General features: G+C 38.2%; 1 protein-coding gene across 2 annotated transcripts; it reads right to left on the bottom strand.

The window, feature by feature from the left end:
- Positions 1-1,744: 1,744 nt before the first annotated feature.
- Nipped-a (Nipped-A) lies at positions 1,745-25,567 on the bottom strand. 2 transcript variants are annotated; one of them, XM_064220628.1, is made up of 47 exons: positions 25,162-25,567; positions 24,764-25,069; positions 24,432-24,626; positions 24,140-24,306; positions 23,624-23,859; positions 23,334-23,538; positions 22,940-23,116; positions 22,494-22,782; positions 22,182-22,400; positions 20,288-22,099; positions 19,999-20,197; positions 19,661-19,896; positions 19,049-19,289; positions 18,740-18,941; positions 18,092-18,419; positions 17,831-17,992; positions 17,482-17,733; positions 17,162-17,361; positions 17,021-17,091; positions 16,511-16,716; positions 16,245-16,418; positions 15,955-16,149; positions 15,649-15,828; positions 15,253-15,501; positions 14,832-15,113; positions 14,463-14,576; positions 14,194-14,381; positions 13,776-14,014; positions 13,471-13,699; positions 13,145-13,331; positions 12,944-13,074; positions 12,624-12,774; positions 12,409-12,552; positions 12,048-12,318; positions 11,761-11,972; positions 11,396-11,611; positions 10,825-11,313; positions 10,449-10,613; positions 10,120-10,266; positions 9,817-9,996; positions 9,449-9,629; positions 4,660-4,885; positions 3,915-4,355; positions 3,730-3,838; positions 3,412-3,646; positions 2,366-2,505; positions 1,745-2,048 (listed from the first exon to the last, which is right to left on the bottom strand). In XM_064220628.1, exons 1-47 carry the CDS (start codon positions 25,306-25,308, stop codon positions 1,752-1,754), a joined length of 11,622 nt encoding a protein of 3,873 aa, XP_064076698.1. In that variant the 5' UTR covers positions 25,309-25,567; the 3' UTR covers positions 1,745-1,751. The 2 variants fall into 2 exon arrangements, with proteins under 2 accessions (XP_064076698.1, XP_064076699.1); XM_064220629.1 differs by having other exon boundaries at positions 4,660-4,846.
- Between the last annotated feature and the right edge of the window lie 211 nt (positions 25,568-25,778).

Below are 25,778 nucleotides of genomic sequence, written 5' to 3'. Positions count from 1 at the left end.
CATATTAACACATTTAGAAGGCGAGAGATAGATAATTGTAACATTTATTTGTAAAAACTTATACATACAAAACATAATACTTACCTATACTAAACATATAACAGCAATGTGTTCCACGGCTGATCTTAGACTGTTTGAGGAGGTTTGGAGCTTATTCGTTCACGCTGCTTCAATAAACTTGATTCATCCAACAGGTGCAGGATTCCTCACGATATTTTCCTTAACACCGAGTACGAGATAAACTATAAACACTAATTAAGCATATGAAATTTCGGAGATGCTTGCCTTGGTTCAAATACACAGCCATCTTTTACACATGTTCTCACCACTGGCTCAAATTTCACATATTATATTTCATCCAGATTTTTGCACATGCAGGAAAAACGGCCTGGTAGTCTATAACTATTTGGTATAGTATATATGTATCCATATATTAATTAATAAGTAAAATAATAAGAGTTATCTATATTAAATATTTGTTGTAGTTGGAATTGAATTCCCAGTATGGGTGTAAAATCAGCTCATAAAAATGCATTTTATGCAAATTTATAGAAAAAAAATCCTTAATTTTGTTATTAATCCTTGTTTGTTTGAATAAAATATAACGTTGGTATTATATAATATAATAATGGAATGCAATATGTACGTATTGGAATTATGAATCTTTTTTTTTATATTTTTCATACAAAAAAAAAGGAGACGTGGCAGGACCTGTTATCAATTTTTTTTTCTGTTTCCCTCTACTTGCTTGTTGATGTAACATAATTATTATATATTTTAAGGTGTAATTTTTTCGATTGTAAGGCTATGGAGATGTAATCAAAACACTTTTCTGCAAATTTATTTTAATTTAATCAGAAATAATTAAAAGAACTTTTCACTTACTATACATGTCATACAAACTGCTTAAACTTTAACTTATACGTACGTTTATGAGTAATTCAGTAACGAAAACGCGGCATTCTGAACCTACAGATTTATTATATTGATTTCAACAAGTAAACTGGTATTATATGTTCACTTTTTATTTCGATAATCCGAGGTAACAATAAAAGCTGGCAAATGGTTTACATTATAATATGAACTAATGTAGCTGTCACGCCGCGCCAGCCTCTTAGCTAATGTGAAGCTCGTTGGAAAAATCGAGACCCGAAAGCAGGAACAGACAACCAAGACCATGTGGTTCTAATCTACTGTATTAATATGGTGACTAAGCCGCAACTTCCGATCACTCATTTACAAGCAAACTTTCATTCATCTTTTAATGCACTACTAATAGGTACTGCGATAAGAATTCAAATCTGTGATTTGAAATCAATTCATTTTACATTATTTAATCTTTTATTATATTTATAGAATGCAATTAATTATTTTCATAACAATCATAGTTTTACACAAAAAACATATATCAGTTCACTTTAATATTCATATAAAATTCGTAGTTTTCATACATTCACAACATAACTAACAGTGTAATAAGTATTTCTTAAATGATATTCTCAATTTATTTGCTTGACGATTACAACACGAATATGGACACATTTTTGCAATAGTTTCATGCCTGTCACCGACCATGGCTCTAGCAAAGAAACCCAAAAGACACAAATCACATTTCGTTTTCAAATTAAGACAAAACCACATTTAATTTATAATACCTTTATCGACGTGTCGAGATCAGTTTACTATAAAAGAGATATACATTTGATAAGAGTAACAAATTGTCATTGAAAAAGATTTATACATGATATTATTTATAGCCAAGGATGCCAAGCAGGATCCATTCGACATAAATTGTCGTGACTGTTTGCTGCAGCTACTAGCGTGGCCACCTTGCTGTCCGGTCCGTCAAATAGTGCAAGGGAGTTCAGGCGATTCATTATAACTGTGACGGCCTTCGTCACCATATTAATAATCGTTTCGTTGTCCATTTCCATCGGTTTGTTTTCAGCGGAAGTACCAGCTGTTGGAAGACCGGACTTATCCTCCAGACGTTTTCTATATCCGGTGACCATTTCGTCACGAAGTATGGTTCGTAGTATGGACTGGATCTGTTTGAAATACATTATTTACATTAAACTACATTTTAAAAATCGAATGACACTTAATTTTCCTCCCTAGAAGTTATAATTTTGAATCCACGTGACTTTTATACCGTTTACAAGTGTTCCTCACACATAACCAGTTCTATGTAAATGTGAGTCAGAACATAAAGGCAGTCGTCAATAGATACCGATACCGATACCACTTATATATAAGAGGGAACAGGATATACGATATGCGCATACGATCGCATATTACCTTAATGAAAAAACAATGGAATTATCAGTAATATGAAGCTCGTTGATCATGTTGTTCTTTGTTTTACCTTGAAATTAGGTGTTACGAGACAGCGAGCAACAGCTATTGCAGATGCTGTGAGAGGGCCAGTGATACCAATGTTGGTGAGCAGCTCGGATATATTCGGTGTCAGTCGGAAGGGCACCGGTCTGTTTCCATCCAATTCACCTACAGGAAAATCGAAAATAATATATTTTATGATAATATGAGCAAATGAGTTATTTAAATGTCGTGCTATAATTTTGATTGCTAATCATGTAATTATATTGTTTAAGCGATATATTTCATTAGTTTATATTTAATGTGTAATATAACATTTATTAATAGATATTTTATGATACTATAAATATTTATAATTCCATGTAACTATTTAAATATCTCGTCTGTAAGTTCTGGCTCATATCCGTTTAACACATATGACATTTAAACAATTCTTAATTAAAATGCAACAAATAATATTGCATCGCTCTTTTATTACTCGATCGTCATAACGAAAACTCGTTTTCCAACATAAAATAGAGAACTTGAAACTTGTTAATTTTTAACGAAGTAAATTGCACTCTTTTATAATGTAAATAAAATAAAAACTCGTTCAGGGTTAGCGAGGTAGTCTGCATGCCATTAAAACTTGAAGGCTTTTAAGTGCTTTAGAATCATAAAAATGTAATGACTAATCTTTTATTTTTGTTCATCTTAGCGCTTTAATTGACAACGAACAATCATTTTCAAATTTTAATTTTATTTTCATCTACTGATAAGTTTTTTAAAATATTTTTTCTTATTTTCGTTTACTTCTCAGCCGATACGATTATAATAATTTTTCACGATTTTCTTGCATTCGCTCATTTCGTTCATCGATTGATAAAATATCTATAGAGACGCAACGTCCTGTGTGATTTACGCAAAATAGAAATTGAGCCAGCCCATCTACATCTACATTTTTCTGTTAAGCATAGTAATCATTGTCGTTTATAACGACAACGCACGTAGTTTCGACAACCAACAACACCATACTGTGAGACAAGTGAAAACAAATGACGACCATGACGACCACGACGCCGATGAGGCACTCACCCGTGGTGTCGTCCACGTCGAACTTGAAGTAGGCGACGTTGAGCAGGCCCGAGTCGTGGTGCACGTAGAGCATGTCGGGGTTGAGGCGCGTGAGGTGCAGCACGTACTCGGCGAAGGCGGCGAGCGCCAGCTGCAGCGTGAGCATCTTGCGGAACGTCCAGTAGTCCGTGGGCGCCGCGAACGTGCGCGCCGCCCACTCGCGCACCAGCCCGCGCGGCACCATCGTCGCCTGCACCTGCACGTGGCCATTGTTTAGCACGTCTGCTTCTATGGTGTGTTTAAAACGCACGTGTATTCTAAAATTAGCAGTTATGTTACTTCTCGTAAAATGTCGCGCAAAACTTGGTGTGACGCTTGTGATCCCCGAGCTTGAACGGCAGCCAATCTCTCGTAGTAGCGAGCTACAGGAGCGTCGTATTCCACACCCCTAAAACGGGAAAATGTTAAATTAATACGGTTCGATTAGTTAGTTTAATTTTCAATTTATTTTAAGTACGACATACCTATTAGCACATTCGGTTCGGTAAATGTCCAAAAGAGATATTGAGCTCGGGTTGTCCTCGACGAGGCGCATTTGAGGTGACACCGACACGACTCGGGGCACAGTGAAGTGCAAAAATCTTCGAGAAGTTTCCTTTTGTTTGCCAAGATAGTGGTTAAGCATCCTCAGTAACTGGAGGACACGTTCTTCTCTCCTAGCGTCGCCCAGTCCAGAGTCGTTGACAACGAGATAGGGATATATTTTTCCATTGTGTCCACGTATGTATAATCTACGCGCAGAAGTATTGTGCTTCTGAACAATCTCCACGCGAGGCATGAAGCGCGCAATTCTTACGTGGTAGTGAGTATGTTTTGGCAACAGAAATTCACCCGGAAGTTCAACTTCAGCCGTCTTCAAACTGAAGTTTGATAGGAACCTACATTTTTCTTCAATGAGGAATGATCTGTGGGAAACAATTTAAATACATGTTAGTTTAAAACGTTAATGTTTTTCATGGGACCTGCTAATGTGTTAAGCGTTTACCGAGTAACTAGGATGTTTGGGTTAGTACGTGTCATGTGTAAGCTTGTTAAGTCTGCTAACTAATCTGCCCGAAAGCCGGTGAGTTAATGAACATCCGACTCGTAACTACTGTATTATGAAGTAAGCACCACTACAGCAAAAACGTGAGATGGACGGCACAGTTCAAAACGAATGATCGCAGTATTTACCTCACTCGCGAGTCTCAGTGCTGTAGGGCTACTTACTTGGGCAGAACCTTTGTTTTGGCCTCGAGTATCTTGACCCATTTCCTAAGTTTTTGTATGAGGTTTTGTAATTTCATTGCGTTGGGTTGTGTGAAGTCAAAATCGGCTGTGAACTGAGTCTTCATCTTCTGGAAGACGGGGTCCTGCACGGTGGCCTGCGCGCGTCTCGCGAGGCTCTCCGAGGCAGCTGAAGAGAATGCACCACTTACAGAACTTGAAACACTTTCTGTAGACATACAAAATGGAGTACATGTATAAAAGGACGCTCGCATCGGCCACTCTCACACAGGTTACACGTTAGCACTTTCAGAAACAAAGCTCGCAAACATTAAAAACGACACATCTGTAATCAAAGTGAAAAGTGAATCAAATCGCATAGCATCATGAAGGTGCTAATACCTACTATTTCTACAGTACCTACCTAATAAATAATATGATTATTGTTACCAAAAAATCATAACTACATAGTACATACGGGCTTTATCATGTTAACTAAAAATACTTCACAAATTAGTTTCTTGTAGATACATTATGAAGATCTATTCAATACGTAACTTAAACAAAAATAAAATATTTTTAATCTATTTCATAGCTTGAAAACATTTATTTGAACAGCATCGCAAACCTAATTGCAATTTCCAGTTGAGGATTTTATAACTTACAATTAGGTAGTAAAAACTTGCTACTTGCTATTAGCAAACTATTTTTAAACTAATTTTGAATTAAAATTATGGTATTAAAGAGATCTGAATTATTATAACATTACATTTCAAGTAATTTGTTATAATTATAAATGCGCTCATATAAAGTTTTATTTTTAATTTATACTCGGACAAAATGAACTTTGAATGATATGTGAATAGATGGCAATTAACATAATTTATAATAATTTAATCGTTTCAAAATTTAAATTAACTTTTAATTTATTTGTCAATCTGTAGGGCTGTTTAAAAAATAGCTAAACTAGCTAACAAACTAATTATGAAGAATTCGATTTCATTAGTTTACAATGTCATGTCAGGGGCCAAGGAAATAAATCTGTCTAGTTAAATAGTTCGATGGAGGATGGTGAATCTGAAAGTGATTATACAATAGGGCACCAAATAGTGTTTACACATACGAGACTCATGCACAGTGGTCGGTGATGGAAATAGTATAAGTAGTAGGAACGTGACAAGTGCTAGATTCATAGATTATTACCACAATACCCCCAAATATAATGGTGCACATATTTAGTATTTATGTATTACATGCGTGTCGTGTTTGCTCGTTTTTGTTTGTCATCGTTTACGAGTATGTACAATATCTATTACAATAGTAACGATTGCTGTTTTAGTTTAGTTATTTATTAACTGTTACATAAAATAATAATGCGGCTTATGGGTGTGTGTTTGTATAGGGTTTAATAGGAGTTAGTGCAATAAGCAAGTCAGAGAATTTAGTAAGACTCTGGATTAAAAAGTCCAAGGAATTTAGATGGAGCCTTTCATAAGCCTTGAATTCCTGAAAATGGGTCTATGTAAGGCTCGTTAGGAGCATGTCAAACATATCGAGCCATATTAATTTTGTGCCTTCCGGAAAGCAATTTCGGTCTCTATCTAAATCAGTTGAAAAGAACTTCTTTTGCAATGCAGGAACATGATAATTTATTTGCGTATTTGATCGTGAAAAAATTTGATCTTGACTTTGGCTTTAATTATCTACCGACCATTCCTCATTGCGATTATTTGAAATATTGAGAGCGTTTTTCTATCTTTATGTGTATAAGTTCATTGCACCAGAAGGAATTATGCCTGAGTTCTTAGGCAGTTCTCATCTGAGTTATCATCAGCACTAACATTTCTATACCACTTCTCAATAAGCCTGAACTTTTTCGAGAACCTAGTCGTTGACGGCTGCAACTGTCGAATGTGACTTAAAATCGAATTTCACGATGTGCATCTAATTTCCGTGATGCACCTATTCCTACCACCCATCTTGACCTTCTCAACATTGAGTTGATACCAGGATATCCACATTTAGTGAAAATCTCTAATCAAGAACTCAAAGGTCAATTGCGGTAAAGGGAAAACACGTACAAAAAATATGTAAAACGTTTATTTTTTTTTGTAGAATCGTGAAATTAACCTTTGTTTACCTAGTCAACGCGTCCAGGGTTTAGAATGTTGTTAAAAATAAGCAATACCCGCAGTTTGAATGCTATCTGTAATTTAAAGATTACTTCTGAAATCAAATTATGGATATGAATTCAAATTAAGTATATGTGAAACGAAATACGGTTCCCTGGTTGGTTACTAAGATTTTATGTCCACTAGCCAGTTGCACGAGCTCACACATCACATTTACAAATGAAAGAATAATCGAGAAATCTATTCCACGCTTCAAGATCAAGTTCATGATTAGTGGCACACAGGAGCTTCTAATTCCATGAGCGAAGTAATCTATAAATTATGGAAATAATTGATAAGCAGGCATTAAAAACAAATATTGCATATTCTGTGCACAAACCGCTAACAAAGACGAGCTCCAAAGCATGTAAGCTTGAAGAATTATTCAGGTGTAACTACGAGAGTGGAATCCAATATTTTAGTTCAGTGTTGCATACGAAGAGAATGTTATCCATTTATTACTTATCAAGTTATCACTAATATGATATTAATAGTGATTTCAGTTCTTTCAAAAATTAGAGTACTCTGCAGACATTTGGTTGTACAAACTCCAAAAATAAAAATATTTTTACGGAATTGTTCTTGTCATGCGTTAAGAGCGCTTATGCCGGATATTGTGAGCCAAATATTTATCAGTTACTTAAACAAAAACTACTGTACCAAAGTTTCGTCTTTTTTTAATAGTCTATAGAAAATCTACTAAACAAACATTACAGATATTTGACAAAATATTTGTTAAAATTGTATGTTTTCAAGAATTCCTACATTTCAATTTAATTTGAACGCTGTTTTACCATAAAAATGGGTTCTAAGTCATTTGTGTAACACTACATAAACGAGCAGATTGCCTTATTTAGAATGTATTGATAAAAAAAAATGCATGCGATATAACTTTTGAGAAAAAAAGGAATGAAAACCAGGCTAAAAGCACAATATTAAGCTTCAAATTTCATGTTATTTCTACAAAACTACATCGTTAACCGAATAAATACTTATAAAGTTTAAGTCTTTGATTACTGAAAAAAATATTTTTTTGATTTAAATTACAATTAATTAAAGATTTTTTTATCAAATTTACCTATCAACATTGAAACGTAGCACCCAAATTGGGATACCGCGCCGAGCGCTCACAAAGGCAGAACGCTATTTCCTACGTAAAAGCCTTCAGATCCAAAGTTAGCCGCGCTATACCTGTAGGTATAGCGCGGCTAACATGAAATCATTTCAGTTTAAATATATATTGACGTTTAATGTATCGAGCTTATTTTTAAGGGACGAATTTAAATACAAGATTGAAATAAAAAAACCACCATATTTTATTGGCTTAATTGACGTCACAGTAGTTTAGATGAAAGTTAATGTACATACACGGGACAATCGCATACATTTTTCGCTTTGCAATTATTAAGCAGGTTGATGCAAAAATAAAATGTTTGATTTTTAAATAATGGCGGATTTCTGATCGATGGAAGTAACAATTTTACTGAAAGACATACAAATACACCACAAAAAAATATTTTTAGTGGTGAAGTCCTAGTTTTCTGTAGTTCGATATTGTCATAACAAATACTAAATATGAACTACCTGTCGAGAGATTTCATCCATAAATAAATATGACGATAATTGTCTAAGATGTCGAAAAAATTATGCCGACTCGGGGCTTAACTGGCATGCGCCCCGTATTAAAATTTTAACGTTTTATGATGCGTAGTGTAATTAAATATGTATATGTCGTACGATAATAGAAAAAAAAATCGTAAGATTTTTGTAATCTATGTTATCAATCAAATGAGCTATTTTAAGATTATAAGAAAAATCCGACTTATAATAGGTTATTCGAGATAACTATCACTGTAGGATAGTTGATTGGCTGACATTAACATTATAGTTTGACGAAGAATTAAGATGTCATAAACTCGACTCTTCAGCCAAATCTCTAGAAAATTAGCGTTCAAGTTTCCAATTGTCTTAAGCAAACTGTAATTTTTGTCCTCAGCGATACCTACACTTAAAAAAAAACAAAAAGTAACATAAATAAAAAAAATCTAAAAAAGTGTATAAATCCTGAATTAAAGAGTCAAAATTTCTTCTTTGTTACGTTCATTTTTGCTTTTGCTTTGAAAATTAAATGATTGTTTTGAAAATAATTTATATAGATAAGAATTTGTTCAAGGAAACAATGATATAATGATCGATGTCTCAAAGGACTTAGCACTGACGGCGCAGCACATATTATAGTACACAAATGTGTGTGCAAACACAAATGGTCTATAATATTTTTCACCCTCAAAATTTGTCGTCATGGTATTACGACACGATAGCAGTTTGTAGCAGCAGTCGGCGCTATCTTAGTTAATGCACAACAAAAGGCTTGTTACTTCTATAAAAATATCCAGTTATTTAGTATTTTTCTATGTATAGAACTGCATATTAAGATACCAATAAAACAATTCAATCGAATTCTTTGGCGTTAAAAAGTATTAAAAGGTTTTTGGGAATTACCACGAATTACTCGAACGAAGCTCAACAACCTCATGGTGGTCGTTACTCATTCTCATCGCATTAAATTCGTATTGGCGCACATTTAAAACATTCGCTAAGCACGTGGACGGCGTACTTACTTATCCCGATACCGATTCCGAAGGTGGAGACGACCTTCTTGATGAAGTTAAGCGTGTGCGGCGTGACAGTGGCTACGGCTACGGCGGAGCGGTGGTGGAAGGCCACCACGTAGCACTTGGCGAGCCCCGCGCGCAGCTGACGGAGCACCTCCTCGTACCAGTTCTCACGGAACCATACCATCTAGATTGAGACATTATGTATATAAATATAAAAACCGAATTATGTATATAAATTAACTTAGATAAAACAAACACGACGATTGAGATAATCTCCCAATTGGAGTGAGAATATAGATCGCCATTGCAATAACTCAATATACAAAAGTAGTAGCTGTCAAACTAAACTAGGTCCTAAGTAGTCATCGCACCTGGTCGACGATGCCCTCGAGCGAGGACAGCACGGTGGGGTGTATCTCGCGCTGCAGCTGCATGATCTTGGAGCAGCGCCACATGGGGAGCGTGGCCTTGATGGGCCCCGCCTCGGCCGCGCCCGCCGCGCCCGCCGCGCCGCCCGACGTCGACGCGCTCTCGCCCGCCTTCGCCGCACCCTGGACAGATTTTACCTTCGGTTCGTTATATGATTTCTTACAAAAATGTGTATCTACGTAAGGGTTCGAACTTCTGAGATAAACTTCATTAAATGTATATAAATAATATTGTTCTGGACTAACGGCGCCGGCTGCGGCGGCAGCGGACTGGTGCGGCAGGTGCGCGGCGAGGCTTTCTGCGCTCTTGTGACGTTCGCGTTGCTCGATTTTGAGAGTCAGATACAATGTGCGGATGGGGAAGTACACAGCTTGTGGGTACAGTCGACCGACCTGAAACAACCACCATAAAATGTATATTACATTATAACCTAATATTCTTTTAGGTTTAGTAGAGACAAAATGTTTTTAGCGAAGCTTAAAAGAAAATGACGTAATATTATGATAGCATTAATAAATAGAAGATTTTTAAAATATACTTATAAAAACACACTATGCATTTTAACCTAACTTACATGGCTTAGCAAGTTCAATATGACATTCCCATCGTACTGCACGAGGCACGCCAGTAGCTGCGGTATCCACGGTAACCACTGCACGGGCGGGACACCTACTGAGTACTTGTCCAGTGCCTCTGCAAGGCTATTTTTTTCATCGTCGAAACTTAGCATCCACAGTACCTTACAAAACAAAATTATATAATTACATTAATGATTTATTAAAACCAATTTTCGTGAAATATTAGTTATTATTTATTTTTTTGCAAGAATGTTGTTTAATTGTAAAATCCACTGTAAAAAAAAATTTTTGTTTTTGTTTCACTGACAATAAAAAAAAATTATAATTAAAAATAAATGACTTGATAAATTTGGAAAATTGTTAGATACACACCTTGGCACAATATTTTCTAGACTTTGATTCATTTTGATGTCTACATGCGTGAAGGAAACAAGTCATAGCAGAAACACCGACTTGTGTCTGACGCGGGTCTCTTATAAAGATCTGCTCCAAGTAATCACCCCACAGAGCCCAAGCCTTCACAAGGGTATCATGTAATTGTACGGCCGCAGCAAATGCCTTGTTCGCATCCTCTGATCGACCCAACTGAGCCAAAAGCAATCCCTTGAATGCGTAGAACTCTGCCGTCATCTCCTTCGTGAAGTACTTGAAGTTGGTGGATTCTATCATATCTAACCCTTCTTGCAATTCATCCTTTCCTTCCGTCCAGGACATCTGTATGTGACATTTGACTTGCTGTCGTATTTTCTGAAAGCAGTCCACTATCGGAACGCTCGGAATGGTGTATATGCGATGTAATGAATCGAGACAAACACCGGAGAGGTTATGCTTTCTTGCTATTTTAGCAAAATGAATGATTGCCTGGAAAAATAATACATTTTAAAATTACAAACTACAAAAACAATTCTATATTTAAGTTTTGTGCGCTATATTCGAAAGAGACCTGTGCACTGGCATGTACGCCAAGCATGCTGTGGTTGGAGGCGTGGTCCGTCTGCGAGTCGTAGTGCGAGGCGATGAACTGGTAATGGTGCTGACGCCACGTGAAGATGGCGCCCCAGTGCGACAGCGGGTCCGCCACCACGGGCAGCCGGTTGCGCCACGTCTTCACTATGGCCTTCATGTCGTGCAACGAAGTCGGCCGACTGTGCAGGAGTCCCTGTCGAGTGTAAAAACTCTTACGTATTCATATCGTGTATGCATATCGTGTAGCGGCAGTCAGACATGTTCTAGAACACCAGAGGTTCAATAATGCCACATGAGCTGAGTCAGCGTGACAGTGTGTCCAAGTGTACAGTAAGTGCTCACGGTGTGTATCTGCGCGGCCTCGCTGAGCTCCATGAGCTGCTGCGCGGCGCGCAGGAGCGGCAGGTGCGCGTGCGACACGAGGCGCGGCAGGCGGCGCCACTCGCGCAGGCACTGCGCCGCCGCCGCCTCCGCGTGGCGCTCCACGCCGCTCAGCTGCTGCTCGCCGCCCGCGCAGATGCACAGGTACCCGCGGTACAGGTTCACGAGCCACGCTGGGGAGATATTATATATGTTCAAATTTAACTCTCCGATCCTCGTTGACAATATTCGTTTCAATTCGACTTTACCTAGTTCTTTGGGACAATTGTACTCGACTTCGGCGAGCGCATCTTTCATAGTCGGCCAATTCGGGTTCCTCCATGAACTCTCTAGTATCAAAAATGGATCTCGAACGTTTCTCGTCAGGCCAAGTTCTAGAAGCGAATCCCATTGATTCAGTTCCTTGGCACACTTGATCCAATGTTGAGTCCAAAGAGTACACTCCTTATGCATGTTGTAAGACGACGGATTTGCAGAGTATTCTTGTTTTAGCTTAGCCATAGCGACGTCGTAGGCGGCCTAGTGATGGTTTAATTATACATAAATGTGTTTTAAACATAAACATATTAACACAAATAAATTGAAATGTCTATGTATTATATCGAGTACCTGTGCTTGCTCGAAGAAGCCCTGCTGTTCATAGGCAATAGCAACGTTAGTCTCCCGATACCGAGCATGCTTCTGCCACAGACCAGACCACATATCTTCCTCTTGTAGTAATTCATACATATCACTTAAAGAATCTAAAACCTCCTACAAAAATAATAAACGTAATAATAAGAGAACCTTTAGCAATATTTACTTACTTCATTACTAATACTTACAGTCGGCGTGGTGGATTCAACGTCATAATCGTAAATTTCAAGAGCCTCTCGGACGGTCCGACCGCTTGCTTGGTCGATAGCCATTTGTTCCAAATTTAGTGTCATTCGATGCCACAAATTATGCGTCTTTCCGAGATATTTCATCATAGGCCTAATATCAATCAAGTAAGAACATTTATAATTATATGCTTTTAATATCAATAGTATATTCTACACTAAGTTCTACTTATTGTATCAACTAACAGATATTCCAGACACTTACATTTCATAATCCTTAACAAAAATATTTTAGTCATTTAATTGTAAGTGAATGTACTCACGGTTTAATGGAAACTGGTGGATTGCATCGAGCGAGCGCTTCAATAAACGTATTAAGTGCACTCAACGGTTGATCTCTTTGAATAACGTGCACTCCCGATATAATGAACGGCACGATCTCGTTCATTATTGTCTGAAAATATATTTATTTTTAGCATTCGAAACGATATCAAATGGTATGAAGGGAGACCGCCGGTACTCACGGCCAGCTGGCGCTCGTCGAAGGCGGCCCACAGCGCGGGGAACAGGCGCAGCCACGTGTGGTGCGCCAGCGCGTCGTCCATGTGCGCGAGCTGCGCCGCCGCCACCACCAGCTGCTCCGTGCGCACGCGCCGCGCCAGCTCCAGGAACTCCGACTGCTTGGCGACTATCTGGTTTAGGGCACGTTGTCTGCGAAAATACGAACACTTTAATGTTTCCCGAACATATGATCGATCAGAAATACATATTTGTTGTATTTGGTGAAATCGGTGTAAATAATAATGATTTACCTCTTATATAATAAATAAATAAATAATACAATTATTACCTTGGTACGTTTTTAGTCAAATCATCTTTCTGATTGGAACTCGAGTCTAAATCCATATCGAGAACATCCTCTTTATCTGGATCGAGTGAATCACTAAATCCATCTGCAGATTCTTCTTTCACGTTGCTGAATATAACGAACGACTTTCTTTCCTCACTATCGGCCCAGTTTATTACTGCCGTTATATTTGGAAGTAAATACTTTGAATTTGACAAACGAATCTGAGAACCTGAAAATAATAACAATTATTATTTATCATTAAAACAATTGATAATAATATAAATAATAATAATTGAAGCACTCACTAGAAACACAAGTAACGAGTAGTAATTCCAAACACTGTTTGATCCAGAAGTGCTGTCCAATATGTTCCCAATTTTGAGAGCAGATTATATAAAGTAAACGATCGAATATACGACGACGCACACTACCATCGTAAACTTCAAAGAACTTTGCTCGAATATGTGGTTGTGGACATCGCAGACCCGCAAGAAATGCTGGCTCTAATTTCATTGACAGTTCAGTAATTTTTAAATGTTCATCTCTAAAAATAAAAATAATAAATTGTTAATAAGCAGGCTTAAAAATATTGACATTCCAAATTTAAAGCGTTTCACACTTTTAAAAGAAAATCTTGGCAGTCAAAAGTGAAATATGAGTTAACCAACAATCACCAACAAAAAAAAGACATAATTTAACTAACAAATATTTTGATAGAATTACCTGTAAACATAGTTAATAAGATCAAGGAAGTGAGCATTCAGCTCAAGATCGTCAGGGAATCTTTTCTCCACATACTGCATGAGTTTTACAAGAAGAATAGACTTCTCGCGTAAAGAAGGAGCGGCTCCTGCCGCCGCACCCTTCCATTTCACCCATTCTTCCACCATACGAGTGATAGCTTTCATAACCTATTAACATTAATAAAGAGTCAATTTAGACGAACATTTTATTAAATAATAATATAAATAAAATTCATTTAGAATTCTCACTTTAGCGTCATTAGTTTTCTCAATAAGTCCGACGAGTATGGTACCGATGAAAGTTTTCCTCGTTTCTACCGGCATCACAGAAACACGTGCTTTTAAGAGATCTAATGCCAAAATCTGAAACCAAAAATATATTTAATTAAATATACGATAAATTACATATATTATAAAAAAAAAAAATATTTACTGTGTTTGTTCTTTTATTGTATAAAGATAATCTAAAAAACATAATTAGCAATCAACATTTTTTTAGTAAAATTATTTACACTGTAAGTTTTAATAACATGTTTTTAAAATAACTTAATTATTGTATTTTTAAATAGAAATAATTATCACATTGTCATTTATACAAATAAAGAAAATTCGTTTTACCAAAAGGTCCGAGGTAGCTGCATCAGGATTGGGTGCGACGTGGTCACGCGCCATGCGCTGGAGCACGCGCATCAGCGGCAGCAGCAGTCGGTCCACGTAGCCGGCGCTGGACGCGCAGCACGCCTTCAGCATCATCAGCGGCCCCAGCAGCGCGCCCGCCCCGCCGGTCGTACCCGCCGTGCCGCCGCCGCTGCCGCCCCCGCCGGTCGACTTCTCGTATGTCGCCAATCCTTCGAAAGCGTACTTGCTCACGCAAGCGTACAATGTTTCCAGCTCTTCGTACTAAGGTAAAAAATAACACACACAAATGAATAATAATTTACCGAAATTGTTGGAAGTTATACACGAATAACGTGTTCTTTATTTATATATTAAATTGTTTGATTACTTAAAAAGTCGTTCGTTTATGCGAAATGTTTACCTTAGAAGCTTGTGCCGCCCCAGAGGGCTCCGTCGGGAAGAGCGCCGTCAGCTTAGCGAGCAGGTTGTGAGTGAGTCGAACGATCTTTGCATTAGTCGATGCCACGCAAGCCGCCAAACCTCTCTGTAGCGGTTTCAGAGCGGCTAGAATCTGTTCGCGTCGCAACACTCCCAACAGAAAAACGAGTAGTTCGAGAGCAGTACAAGCGTTAGCGCAAGCCGCCGCATTAGTGTCAGCCGTCGAAAATACCTACGAATAGAATAATGTAACACGTGAGGAAAGTTAGGAGTTAGTAATTATAATTATTAATACAATCAATTTTTTTATGTATATCTGTATACATTCGTATACAGATATACGACCTAAAAGCATAAATTATTAATAAAAAAAAAGTACTTTATCGAGCCAGGCGAGCTTCGGCTCACACAGATGCGGCCACACGTCCGGCTTGAGCGCGGCGCGCAGCAGCAGCACGCAGCGCCGCGACAGCTGCTCGCCCGGCGAGCCGCCCGCGCCCGCCGCCGCGCCGCCGCCCGCGCCGGCCGCCGCCGCGCCCGCCACGCTGCCCTCGTTCACCTGCGGGGGGACGGGGTCACACTGGTTCCTCTAGCTGGCCGACTTTTTACGATCACTGGTCTCTGGATTGTTGCAATCGAAATTATGCGCATACAAAATATAATAGATCGTATCTCATTAACCTACCTGACAGGCCAGTCTCAGAAGTAGATTGACGACGACATCGACGTGTTGTCTGTCGAGCGGTTTGGCCGCGTCGGGTTCCGCTCTCGAAACGCTCGCTTGCGGGCTGGCCCAGCCCGTATTGAGCGCTTTACGGGTTTCGTTGCCACTCTCGTCAGACGACACGCGCTTCATAGCTCCGCTCGGAGACGTCGCCACCTAGAGCCAAATTCCATGTGTATATACCTAAACATTTTATGGAACAAAAACGTAAAAGCATATTTGCTTCAGGTATAGAGTTTGAAGTATCTTACGACGGTATCAACGGGCGCATGGTCACGTATGCGCTGTAGATCCCACTTGAGCGCCACCTCGGCGAGGTCCACGGCGAGACGACGGTGTTCCAAGGACGCGGTAGCCGAGAAGCCCAGTCGCTGCATCGCCGCCACCATGTGCCCCACTAGCGCGTGACGCACTGGATAGTACACCTGCACGCAAAATAAGTATATATATAAGCTGATCGACATTCAGTTATGTCGATTAGAGAACTTACATAGGACAAAAACGCATGACACCATACCTTGTAATGCCTAACCACCAGCTGCAAGATATGGAAGAGCTGCTGAACCGAATGCCCGTCTTCGACGATGATCTTCTTGGTCCAGTGCGTGAGCATGGTGTTCCCGTCCTCCATGCGCTGCGGCATGGCCGGCGTGAGGATTTCCAGCGCCGCGCGCACCACCGCGCGCGCCTCCACCGCGTGCGCCTTCAGCAGGCTGTGGAACACTGCGCAAACGAATGACATCGAATTGACGTGACATCATTGGTCGAAAGATCGTGATGGATTTTCGAAAAAAATGCCATTTGGAACGATTCTTTAAGAATAAAATTAAGTGTGTAATTAAGTGAATATACTTAGTTAAGTGGAATAATATTGTATTACAAGTAAAGACTTAATAATCAAAAACTATCAGTAATGTACAACATAGCTAAGCCTAGACCACCGAAAAAGACTATACCAAAGACTATACCACATCGACTCAAATATAGAATAACAACATTTAATCCAAACAAATCAAGTTGAAATTACCTTGCAAAACAATACGCTTATGAATAGCGAATTTCGCGATGATGTGACTCAGTAGTAGATGTCCGTGATATCTAAAACAAAAAAAAAACGATTACAACTAGAATAAAACAAACCAAAACACAGCAGACGATCGATTCGAACCTGGTGGCGGGGTCGACGAAGTTCTTGCCTAGCAGACAGGGCCAGGCGAAGGTCATGAGGCGCCGTAGCTTGTTGCCCTGCTTCTTGTTGTTGGCGTCATGGATATGCGCGGAGGCCTGCTCCAGCAACAGACACGCGAACTGCAGCAGCGAGATGCGCACCGCGTCCGAGCAAGCGAATGGGTTCTCCGGGTCTATCACCTGAGTTTAAATATTGTTGTCGTTACTTAACATATTATTAAATCTCAGTCTTATACGTACAAATACTATACTATATTATTGAAGTGTAAAATTATACATTATTATTTAAGCAAAACTTACATTGTTTATGAAAACGGAGACAACGTTATCTGGATTATCTTGGTAAGGCGCAGGCGGACCTCCTACAATCTTCTGGCCCTTATCGAAGCTGACGGCGAAACATGGAATAAGAATCATCTGCAGGACCTTCGCTTTGAGCTCTTGCGACATGGCGTCACTGGCGAAATGTTCCACGAAGCGGAAAAAGGCAGATCGTTTCCATTCCACTGTATAATTCTGGGCTACAGTGTTCTCGAGGAAATCGCGAAGAAACTAAAGAGATAGATAGTTTTATTAGTGTTTATTATGTTATCTGAGTATTTGAAATAGGAATTAAAAATATAAAAAACATATAAAGATCTGGGCTTACTTGAAAATCAGGTATGAAACGATCACAAAGGGCACGCAATAACTGAAACAGCAAGTCGATATTCGACGGGTGGTGACAGAAGTAATGCAGTAAAATCTTAACAATCAATTTAGGCTCCTTCCAGTGCGTACAGTCCACATTTTCCACTTTTTTGTGAACATCCTGAAAATTAGGTCAAATTAGACGAAACAGTTAAGGCTAAACACCAGCAAGTGGGGTAATAAGAAATGGAATAGGAATGGAAATCAATTCGCGACTCACGTGATACTGGTCGCTGCACCAGATGCGCTTGAGCAGCTCGATGAGATCGTGTTGCGAGGACAGCCACTGGTCGTCGAACTTGATGAGCAGCGACACGACGCGCACGGCCTGGAACTGCATCTCGGCGCGGTCGGCCGGCGCCACGGCCGCGCCCAGCGAGCCGGCCGCCAGCAGCTGCATCAGCCGCTGCTTCTTGGACGTCTGCAGCGCCTCCCTGAACGCGGGGCCCGCCTCCGAGTGTTTCACTAGGTATACGAGGAAACGGCTCCACTGCTGATCTTTTATGTTGTTATCGCTCATTATCAGATCTAGAGTCTCCTTGGGGTACCTATAAATTATTAGATAGGGTTAACCCTTCGACCACCACGGTCAATGAACATTTCATATAATATATGAATCATTAAATAAACAGTAATTTTTGCGTCGGTTATCGATACGAGTTCAGTAAAATCTTCATTCATTAATTTTGTATAGTGTACCCACATAATGTTACATTTACAAATGGGTACAGATTTTTTTTTAAAACGTCAAAACTGCCTAAGTAGTCTGTAATTAATCAGTTCGAAAGACAGAACGATAAACGGAAAAGCGTACTGTTCATTTTTTTTTAGTTAAGTTTTGAAACTATTTAACTTTTAATTAAATTACCTTAACAGAAATTTTACGAGTGGCTCCCTGAATGGCGACCCAGCTTCGATCATTAACGACTTCTCGGTATGGAAAATAAGACGACAAAGAACGTCGATAAAACGAGGAGAAGCGGCAGGTATTTGATGGAATATACCGATTAATATTATAATCTTTTGTTCATTTTCCATATTTTTAGAAACACTTTGCAGGAAGTTTCCACCTAAAATATATAATACATTATATGAAAACACAAACAGAAAAATATATCTGTATATTATATTTTTTTAATTACATAAGTTTTCGTCGACTGTTATTTAATACACGTACCTCTATTTGTTTGAATCGAGTAATCCAGAAGTTTCTTCAATAATTGTAGTAATTGTTCACAGAGTTTCTCGCTGAATGTTGAAGGGAATAACTGAGTCAAATAAGACAGTCGCTTCGCTCCATTTACACTGAGATTGCGATGGTCGCCCAATGTTAGTAAAAGTGGTCGCATAACCGGATGCACCATTTCCATGTCAATTTGGAAACCAGATAAGTATTTTTGCATACATTCGAACCCGGCCTGGAAGTAATGTAATACATTTAATAAAATAGTACATAATCAACTACTGACTAAGTACACTCACGTGTAGTCTAATAAATACAAGTTCTATGATGAGCATATAACACAATATCGACATCACTGTTTCATTGGCTGCTTCGAGCAGAACTACTTAATATGCGTATATTACAAGTGATTGATACCTTCTTTGTAATTAGACCTCTTTATACACAATCGACGAAAAAAAACTATTTTCAGATAATATTATATGGACTTGTCGACATCATATGTTTAGCCCAAAATGTATTTGAAGCGATACATAAGTTAAGAATACAATTGAAAACAATTTCTAGCTCAGAGTCATAACTATTTATATTCGGTTGCCGTCATACCTGCTGCAGCTCGAGATCGCTCTTCTCGAGCGACTTGTAGAGCACCTGGAAGATCTTCTCCCGACAGACCTTCTCCTGTATGTAGTGGCAAGCGGCCAGCGCGCGCAGGGCCGACCCGCGCAGCGGCACGAGGTTTACGCCTTTGTAGCACGGCAACTTGCCCAGCATGGCGTCCTCCGCCTCGCACAGCGACAACAGCTCGCGGAAGAACACTTTGTGCTCATTGATGTTCAGATCTGCGGGGGAAAGATTACCATTTAAAATGTTTTTTTTTTTTTTAATAGGGAGATATGAATATCTCCGTTGCGACCACGTTTTAAAAACAGTGCTAGTGTTACCTATTGTGAACAGTCTCGGCTTTAATGTTGTGCAGAATGTGGTTCCGTCCATGAGACCCATCTGCGCATTGGCCGGTTGATGTCGAAGTAAATGTTTCTTCGGCGGAATAATATCGGCCAACACTTCTCGATGTGGATCCATCACCTCCGTTACAGTTTTATTTTGTAATTCCGCTATTAGTTCCAAGGATTTCATTGCCTAAAAGTATTTATTATTGAAGTATAATTAAAACAAAAAGTCTCTATTTGTTTGTCAATTATTGATATTGAAAATATAATTCGCAAATACCTGTTGCCGAACTAAAAGGTGTGGACTGGTAACTTGCAGGACGAGTTCCTGCAGGACGTCGTGGAGCGCGCGAGCTTTGGCCACGGCCACGTCACCCTCGGGCTCCACGGCCTGCCCGCCCGGCCCGGACACGCACACTCGCACCAAGCGTTCCAAGTTCACTGTGGCCATGTCGATAGCTCCAGATGACACCTCACCGGTGAGGTCCATCATAACGAATAGAACCGCCTTTAAAAAGGTAAACACGTGCTTGTAAACCCATTCGGGCGCCATCTTTTCGAACATAAACTTGACGGCAATGCATCCGCCCAATTTCGCATACCAGGCCCTTTCGTAACATAACGCCGACATCCGCTCTGCTAAATACTCCATCAGAGGTAAACGGCAGGCACGTTCTTTACTGCCCAGAACAGTTGCCGCAGTCTCTATCATTAAAACTAATGCCAGGTGGCCCGGCTTACAGAGTTCTTTCTCCTCGTGACCCATCACTACAGCGATTGCATCGACTAGCACTAAAGCATCGAGACCTTCTTTGGGGCCACCTGAACCAGCGAATGGGCCGGCCTCTTGAGCGATAGCAACCAATGTATAGTGACGAACCAGAGATACCATAGTCGGCAAAACATGGTGTCGTAATTCTTTGATCGCCGCCGCAACAAACATTCCCGTTAAAGCTGTTCGATGTGTGTTTCTAACGATATTGTTGCTACATTTATAGTAAGGACCAGTCTGAGGTGGAATCTTTCCTTCGAGGAAACTAGGATGATTAAATAACTTCTGCAGTGTGGCCTTGTCGTCGTCTAGATTTAATGACGCTGCTAAGTAGCATCGAAGAACTTCCCAACATTGGCGTCGGTAGAAAGGATCGGTCGTACTAGACTTCAAGGCAGAGAAAGCGGTTTCTATAATCTTATCTACTTCAAAATCAATCGGTTTCGGTTGATCTTGGAAGTAAGCTTGAACAGCAGGAGGAGGAGCGTCAGTCTCTCTGTATTCTAGTCTTTGTGGTTCAATCATCATTTTCCTATTCCCACCGCCAAATTTCCCAAGCACTCTGAATGCTATCCTTGCAACCTCATTGTTTTGTAGCGTTCTCCATAGAGCTTGCATGAGATCTGCCCTGACAGGTTGTATATGTTCATACAAGAAATCTGGTTGTAAGTTATCCACGCAGAGTTCTAAGGTTCGTAATCCCTGAGATATTAACGTGTGGGACCCGTTGAGTGCAGATACCAATGGATCCATCAACATAGGTAAATAAGGCAATAGACTACTAAGTCTAACGGGAACAGTTAGACACAACTCGACAAAAAGATCTTTCATATGTTGTTTATGTAGACCACTCTGAAGGCGATTCAATCCTTCCAATAGATTAGGTAGTAAAGGCAAAAACTCCTGATAAAGTAAGTCGTGACTGCCGCCCCCGATCGAGCGAAACAAGGCTCGTAGCAGCAAAAAATAATTGTATGGTTCCTTTGCCGTCATGGCATAATCCATTGCCTTGTTGACTATACTATGCAGGTGCGGTCGAAGCATTTGCTCGTTTTCAGTAGGAAAAAGACTAACCGAACCAAAGACTAATTTAAAAAGTCTTAGATAAAGGTTCGACCTTTCTATATTAGTTCCCATTTCTTCCATTCGTTTCAACAGGTATTCTACAAGAACAGTTGCAAATATTGGCGATGTTGCTGGATTAGACAAAAATGTATTTGCTATAATTTGTAGTGTAGGATTTTTATTTATTCTTTCAACCATGTGAGATATAGTTGCTGTAAAGATTTCTTGAAAAGTTTGAGGGTTCATCATTGAAAACTAAAAATAAACAGATAAATATTAAAAAAGTCAACTAAAATTACTAAACATTTAAATATTATATTCTTTATATGGTACTTACCACACCACTAAAATGTTCTAAAACTTCTTTTTCTTCTTTGGATCGGACATGAGGTTGCGCAGGCGGTTGGGCTGGTGCTCTCGGAGCAGCTAATGTATAAATATCTAAAGACTGTAAGCCCCAACGTACGAGCCTAATAAAAACTAAAGTTTCTCGGGCACTGAATTGCTTTTGACCTGTTATTGTCGTTGTTGATGTTCCTTCACTATTTGTTGTAGTCTAAAATAAAACAAAAAATCAGATAATTCTATTAAATTGCAATAAAGTTAGTGAATTTAAATAGTAAATTTGTAAATATAATGATAAACTTACTTTACACGAGGCACATCCCCATGTGATTGTTTTGACTCCACAGACAAGTGTTTTAACAAGAGTTCTATAGTCTCCCACATTAAGGTTACTCATTTGTGATGTAGGAAAACCTATTTTTGACTTCTCCTCTGCTTTGCTTATGCTATCGAGAAAATCAGTTGTAGGTTTTTCTTCCTCAACTTTAACCTCAGCTGTGGATGTGCTTGGGGCAGGCGTAGTGGGCGTGTTCGGACTAGTATTGGCAGTACTTCCATTTGTACCATTTGGCGTAGGTGGTGTTGTTTGTTTACTAAAATAAAATATTTTTTATATGCTTATATATAAAATTTAAAATCAAAGGTACAAAATAATAATAAATTACAATTATTTAGAAAATACACATAGTATAAAAATGAACAATTTATTTTATTGTTTCTAATGTATATGATACACATATGACGACATACCATTTAGCCATGAGCGCTGGGAGCTGAAGCTTAGAGATAGTTTTGAACTTGAGAACAAAAACCTCTAGGATGCGCATAAGTAGGTGTCGACCCTGAGGCGCACCTGCTTCGCTCTCCGACCGTTGGCGAATGCAATCCACTAGATTTAACAAAAGCTTGCAAGACATTGTCTGGATGCTGTTAGAACAAATAAAAATCATTAAATAATATAAATTACACTACAAAGTCATTTAGCTTCAATGTTTTATGAATCCTATGCATGATAGATGTACAGTTCATCATGGTATTACAGATTTTGCATTAAAAACATACTTATATATTTGTATTAATTTTCACAAGTAAAGAAGCAACAGGTAGCGCTAATCTTAATTAATACTAAACCAAATCAACTTACCTGGTTGGCAAGGACTCATCATGAACATTTTTAGAAAAGAGGTGAGCTGCAATAGCCAAGTCTGTCAATGGAAGATGTTGCCGAACATGATGAACCAAGTCAGCTAGAGTTGAGTATGCAAGAGGACGAAGGGACTCGTGTACTGTCCAACCTCCACCAAGTAATACTTCTTCATCAAAAAGACGTTCCATATATGGAACAAATTCTGTAATGTAAATTGTTGATGAAAATAATTATATATAAGAAAACAAAAATTTGGCATATCTGTGTAGATGGTGCTAATAACTTACTCAGTCTTAAATCTGTAGCTAAAATGTGTCTCGTAGCTATTACAAGTTCCTTTCTTAGATGTGCCACTTCAGGTGGGCATAGTGTCAAAAGTCCAATGATACCTTTTACCATTAAGCTTGCATGGTTTGCTATAGTATCTTGATATATTCTTATAATGTATGCCAAAAAAGCCAGTGTTTTTATTTGAGCTCCCATAAAGTCAACAAATACTTCTTTATTAAAAGATGTTGATTGCCTAAAATACAATAAACTACACTTTTGAACTTTTACAACATGTGTTATCCATTTCATAGATAATATTTAGGTTTTAGTATCAATCAGCATGTGATCATAATAACCAGTGCAACTTTGTTGAAACATAAGGCAATATAATGAAAAAAGTATGATACCCATTAGACCCGGAACATAATGGAAGAAAAAAGATACTACTTCAACATAGTTTTAATAGAAAATGTTTTACAAAATTACTGATGTAAGAAATAAATAATTTGATAGCATTCAGATCTTTATTATACCTGTGTGTTGCAGCCGGTTGCAATGTTATAGTTTCCATAATCAGTGGTATGAAATTGCTTACTTCTTGATGAACATTTTGCTTATAAAGTTGATACATAAGAACAACTATAATTGGTAGTTCCTGAATAACTTTCAAAGATAACACTGATCTGGGAATAAGGTTGTACTGAAAATAATTATATGTATTTGTTAATAAGTAACAGATTTCATTAATTGAATGTTTAACCTTTATATCATATATATAATATTAATATGATATTTAAATTAAATGAAAAATATGAAAAAACTTACTGTCACAACACTTCCGTCTAATAATTTTTTCTCTGTATGTATTGGTGTAGTTGTGTATGTCTCTTGAAGAAGCTGCTCTATATTGACTTCAGATAGATCTTTCACTCTAATTGTAGGTTTAGGTTCAAATATTTTTGGCAAGTGATTTGGCAAATCAGAATAAATACCTTTAACCCATTGGAGAAACTTATGAATCTAAAAAAATAATTCCGATTTTTTTTAAAAAAGGACTATAAAAATATATTGCAATACATATCCAACTGATATTAAATTAATATAATATTTGCATATAAATATGTAATAAGTAATGGAGGCAGTAAAATCATACTTACATCAACTTCTGTACTATAAGCCGGTCTGTATTGCTTATGAAGTTCCATAAATATCTTTAAGCAAACCAATACATTCTCTTCATTTTCTATTTCCATGAGCTTCAGCATTAGTATCAATATACTTTTGACATAGGGCCTAAGAGTTTCACTTATAGGTAATCGGTGGATCATCTCTAGTATTAATTTTCGAACTTGCTGTATATTGTATTCAGCTATAAAATGTGGTTCACCTTCTTGCAAGATCTTCAGAAATATTTTGAGAGAATGATCTAAGAATTGCGGGTACTGTGGTGAACTTAATATTACCTATTAAAATTTATCGAGTTATTAATTAATTAAAAAGACACATATTTTTAGGTGACATTCTTAATAAAAATATTTTGATAAATAAATCTTACCTCAAAATTTTCACTAAGTTCCTGTGCAGCTTTGAGTTTGATTTCATCCTTGGCACCGGGATCCGCTAGCATTGTCACATAGCTGCGATAGGTATTCATCTGTGTATGTGGGTCCCCAGGACCACCAGTGGCCATCGAAGCCATCATTTTTATGAATGGTTTCACTCGTGTTAGGCACTACCCGGCATATTAAAATTAAAAAAAATTATAACAAATCGTATTGTGCTACTTAAATCACATATTATTTACTACCATTCAAATAAATATAAAAATCATGTCTAAAAATGTAGAAAACACAAAAAGCTGCCTAAACTGATATAATTAATTTAAAACATTACTATTTAGTTTGTTGAAATATTAGTGTAATAAAACTTAAAACGCAACATTTCAGACTTCATATTAAAAGTACAAGGCTGCCAACTCCTAGAATAAGCACAAAAAAAAACAATGTAAAATATAGAGAAAAAATATAAATTTCTATAATCCAAATGTCCATTGAAAATTAAAGTAAAGGAGGTAATCAATATATTTACTAGCAGAATTATTTATTTAAAAGATTGTTTTTGTTATAATTTTATAAAATCCATAAATATTTGGCCCTTAATTTTAGGGATAGA

This window comes from Vanessa tameamea, chromosome 4 (genome assembly GCF_037043105.1).
Source record: "Vanessa tameamea isolate UH-Manoa-2023 chromosome 4, ilVanTame1 primary haplotype, whole genome shotgun sequence".
NCBI lineage: Eukaryota > Metazoa > Arthropoda > Insecta > Lepidoptera > Nymphalidae > Vanessa > Vanessa tameamea.
This window is presented reverse-complemented; position numbering and strand designations above follow the sequence as displayed.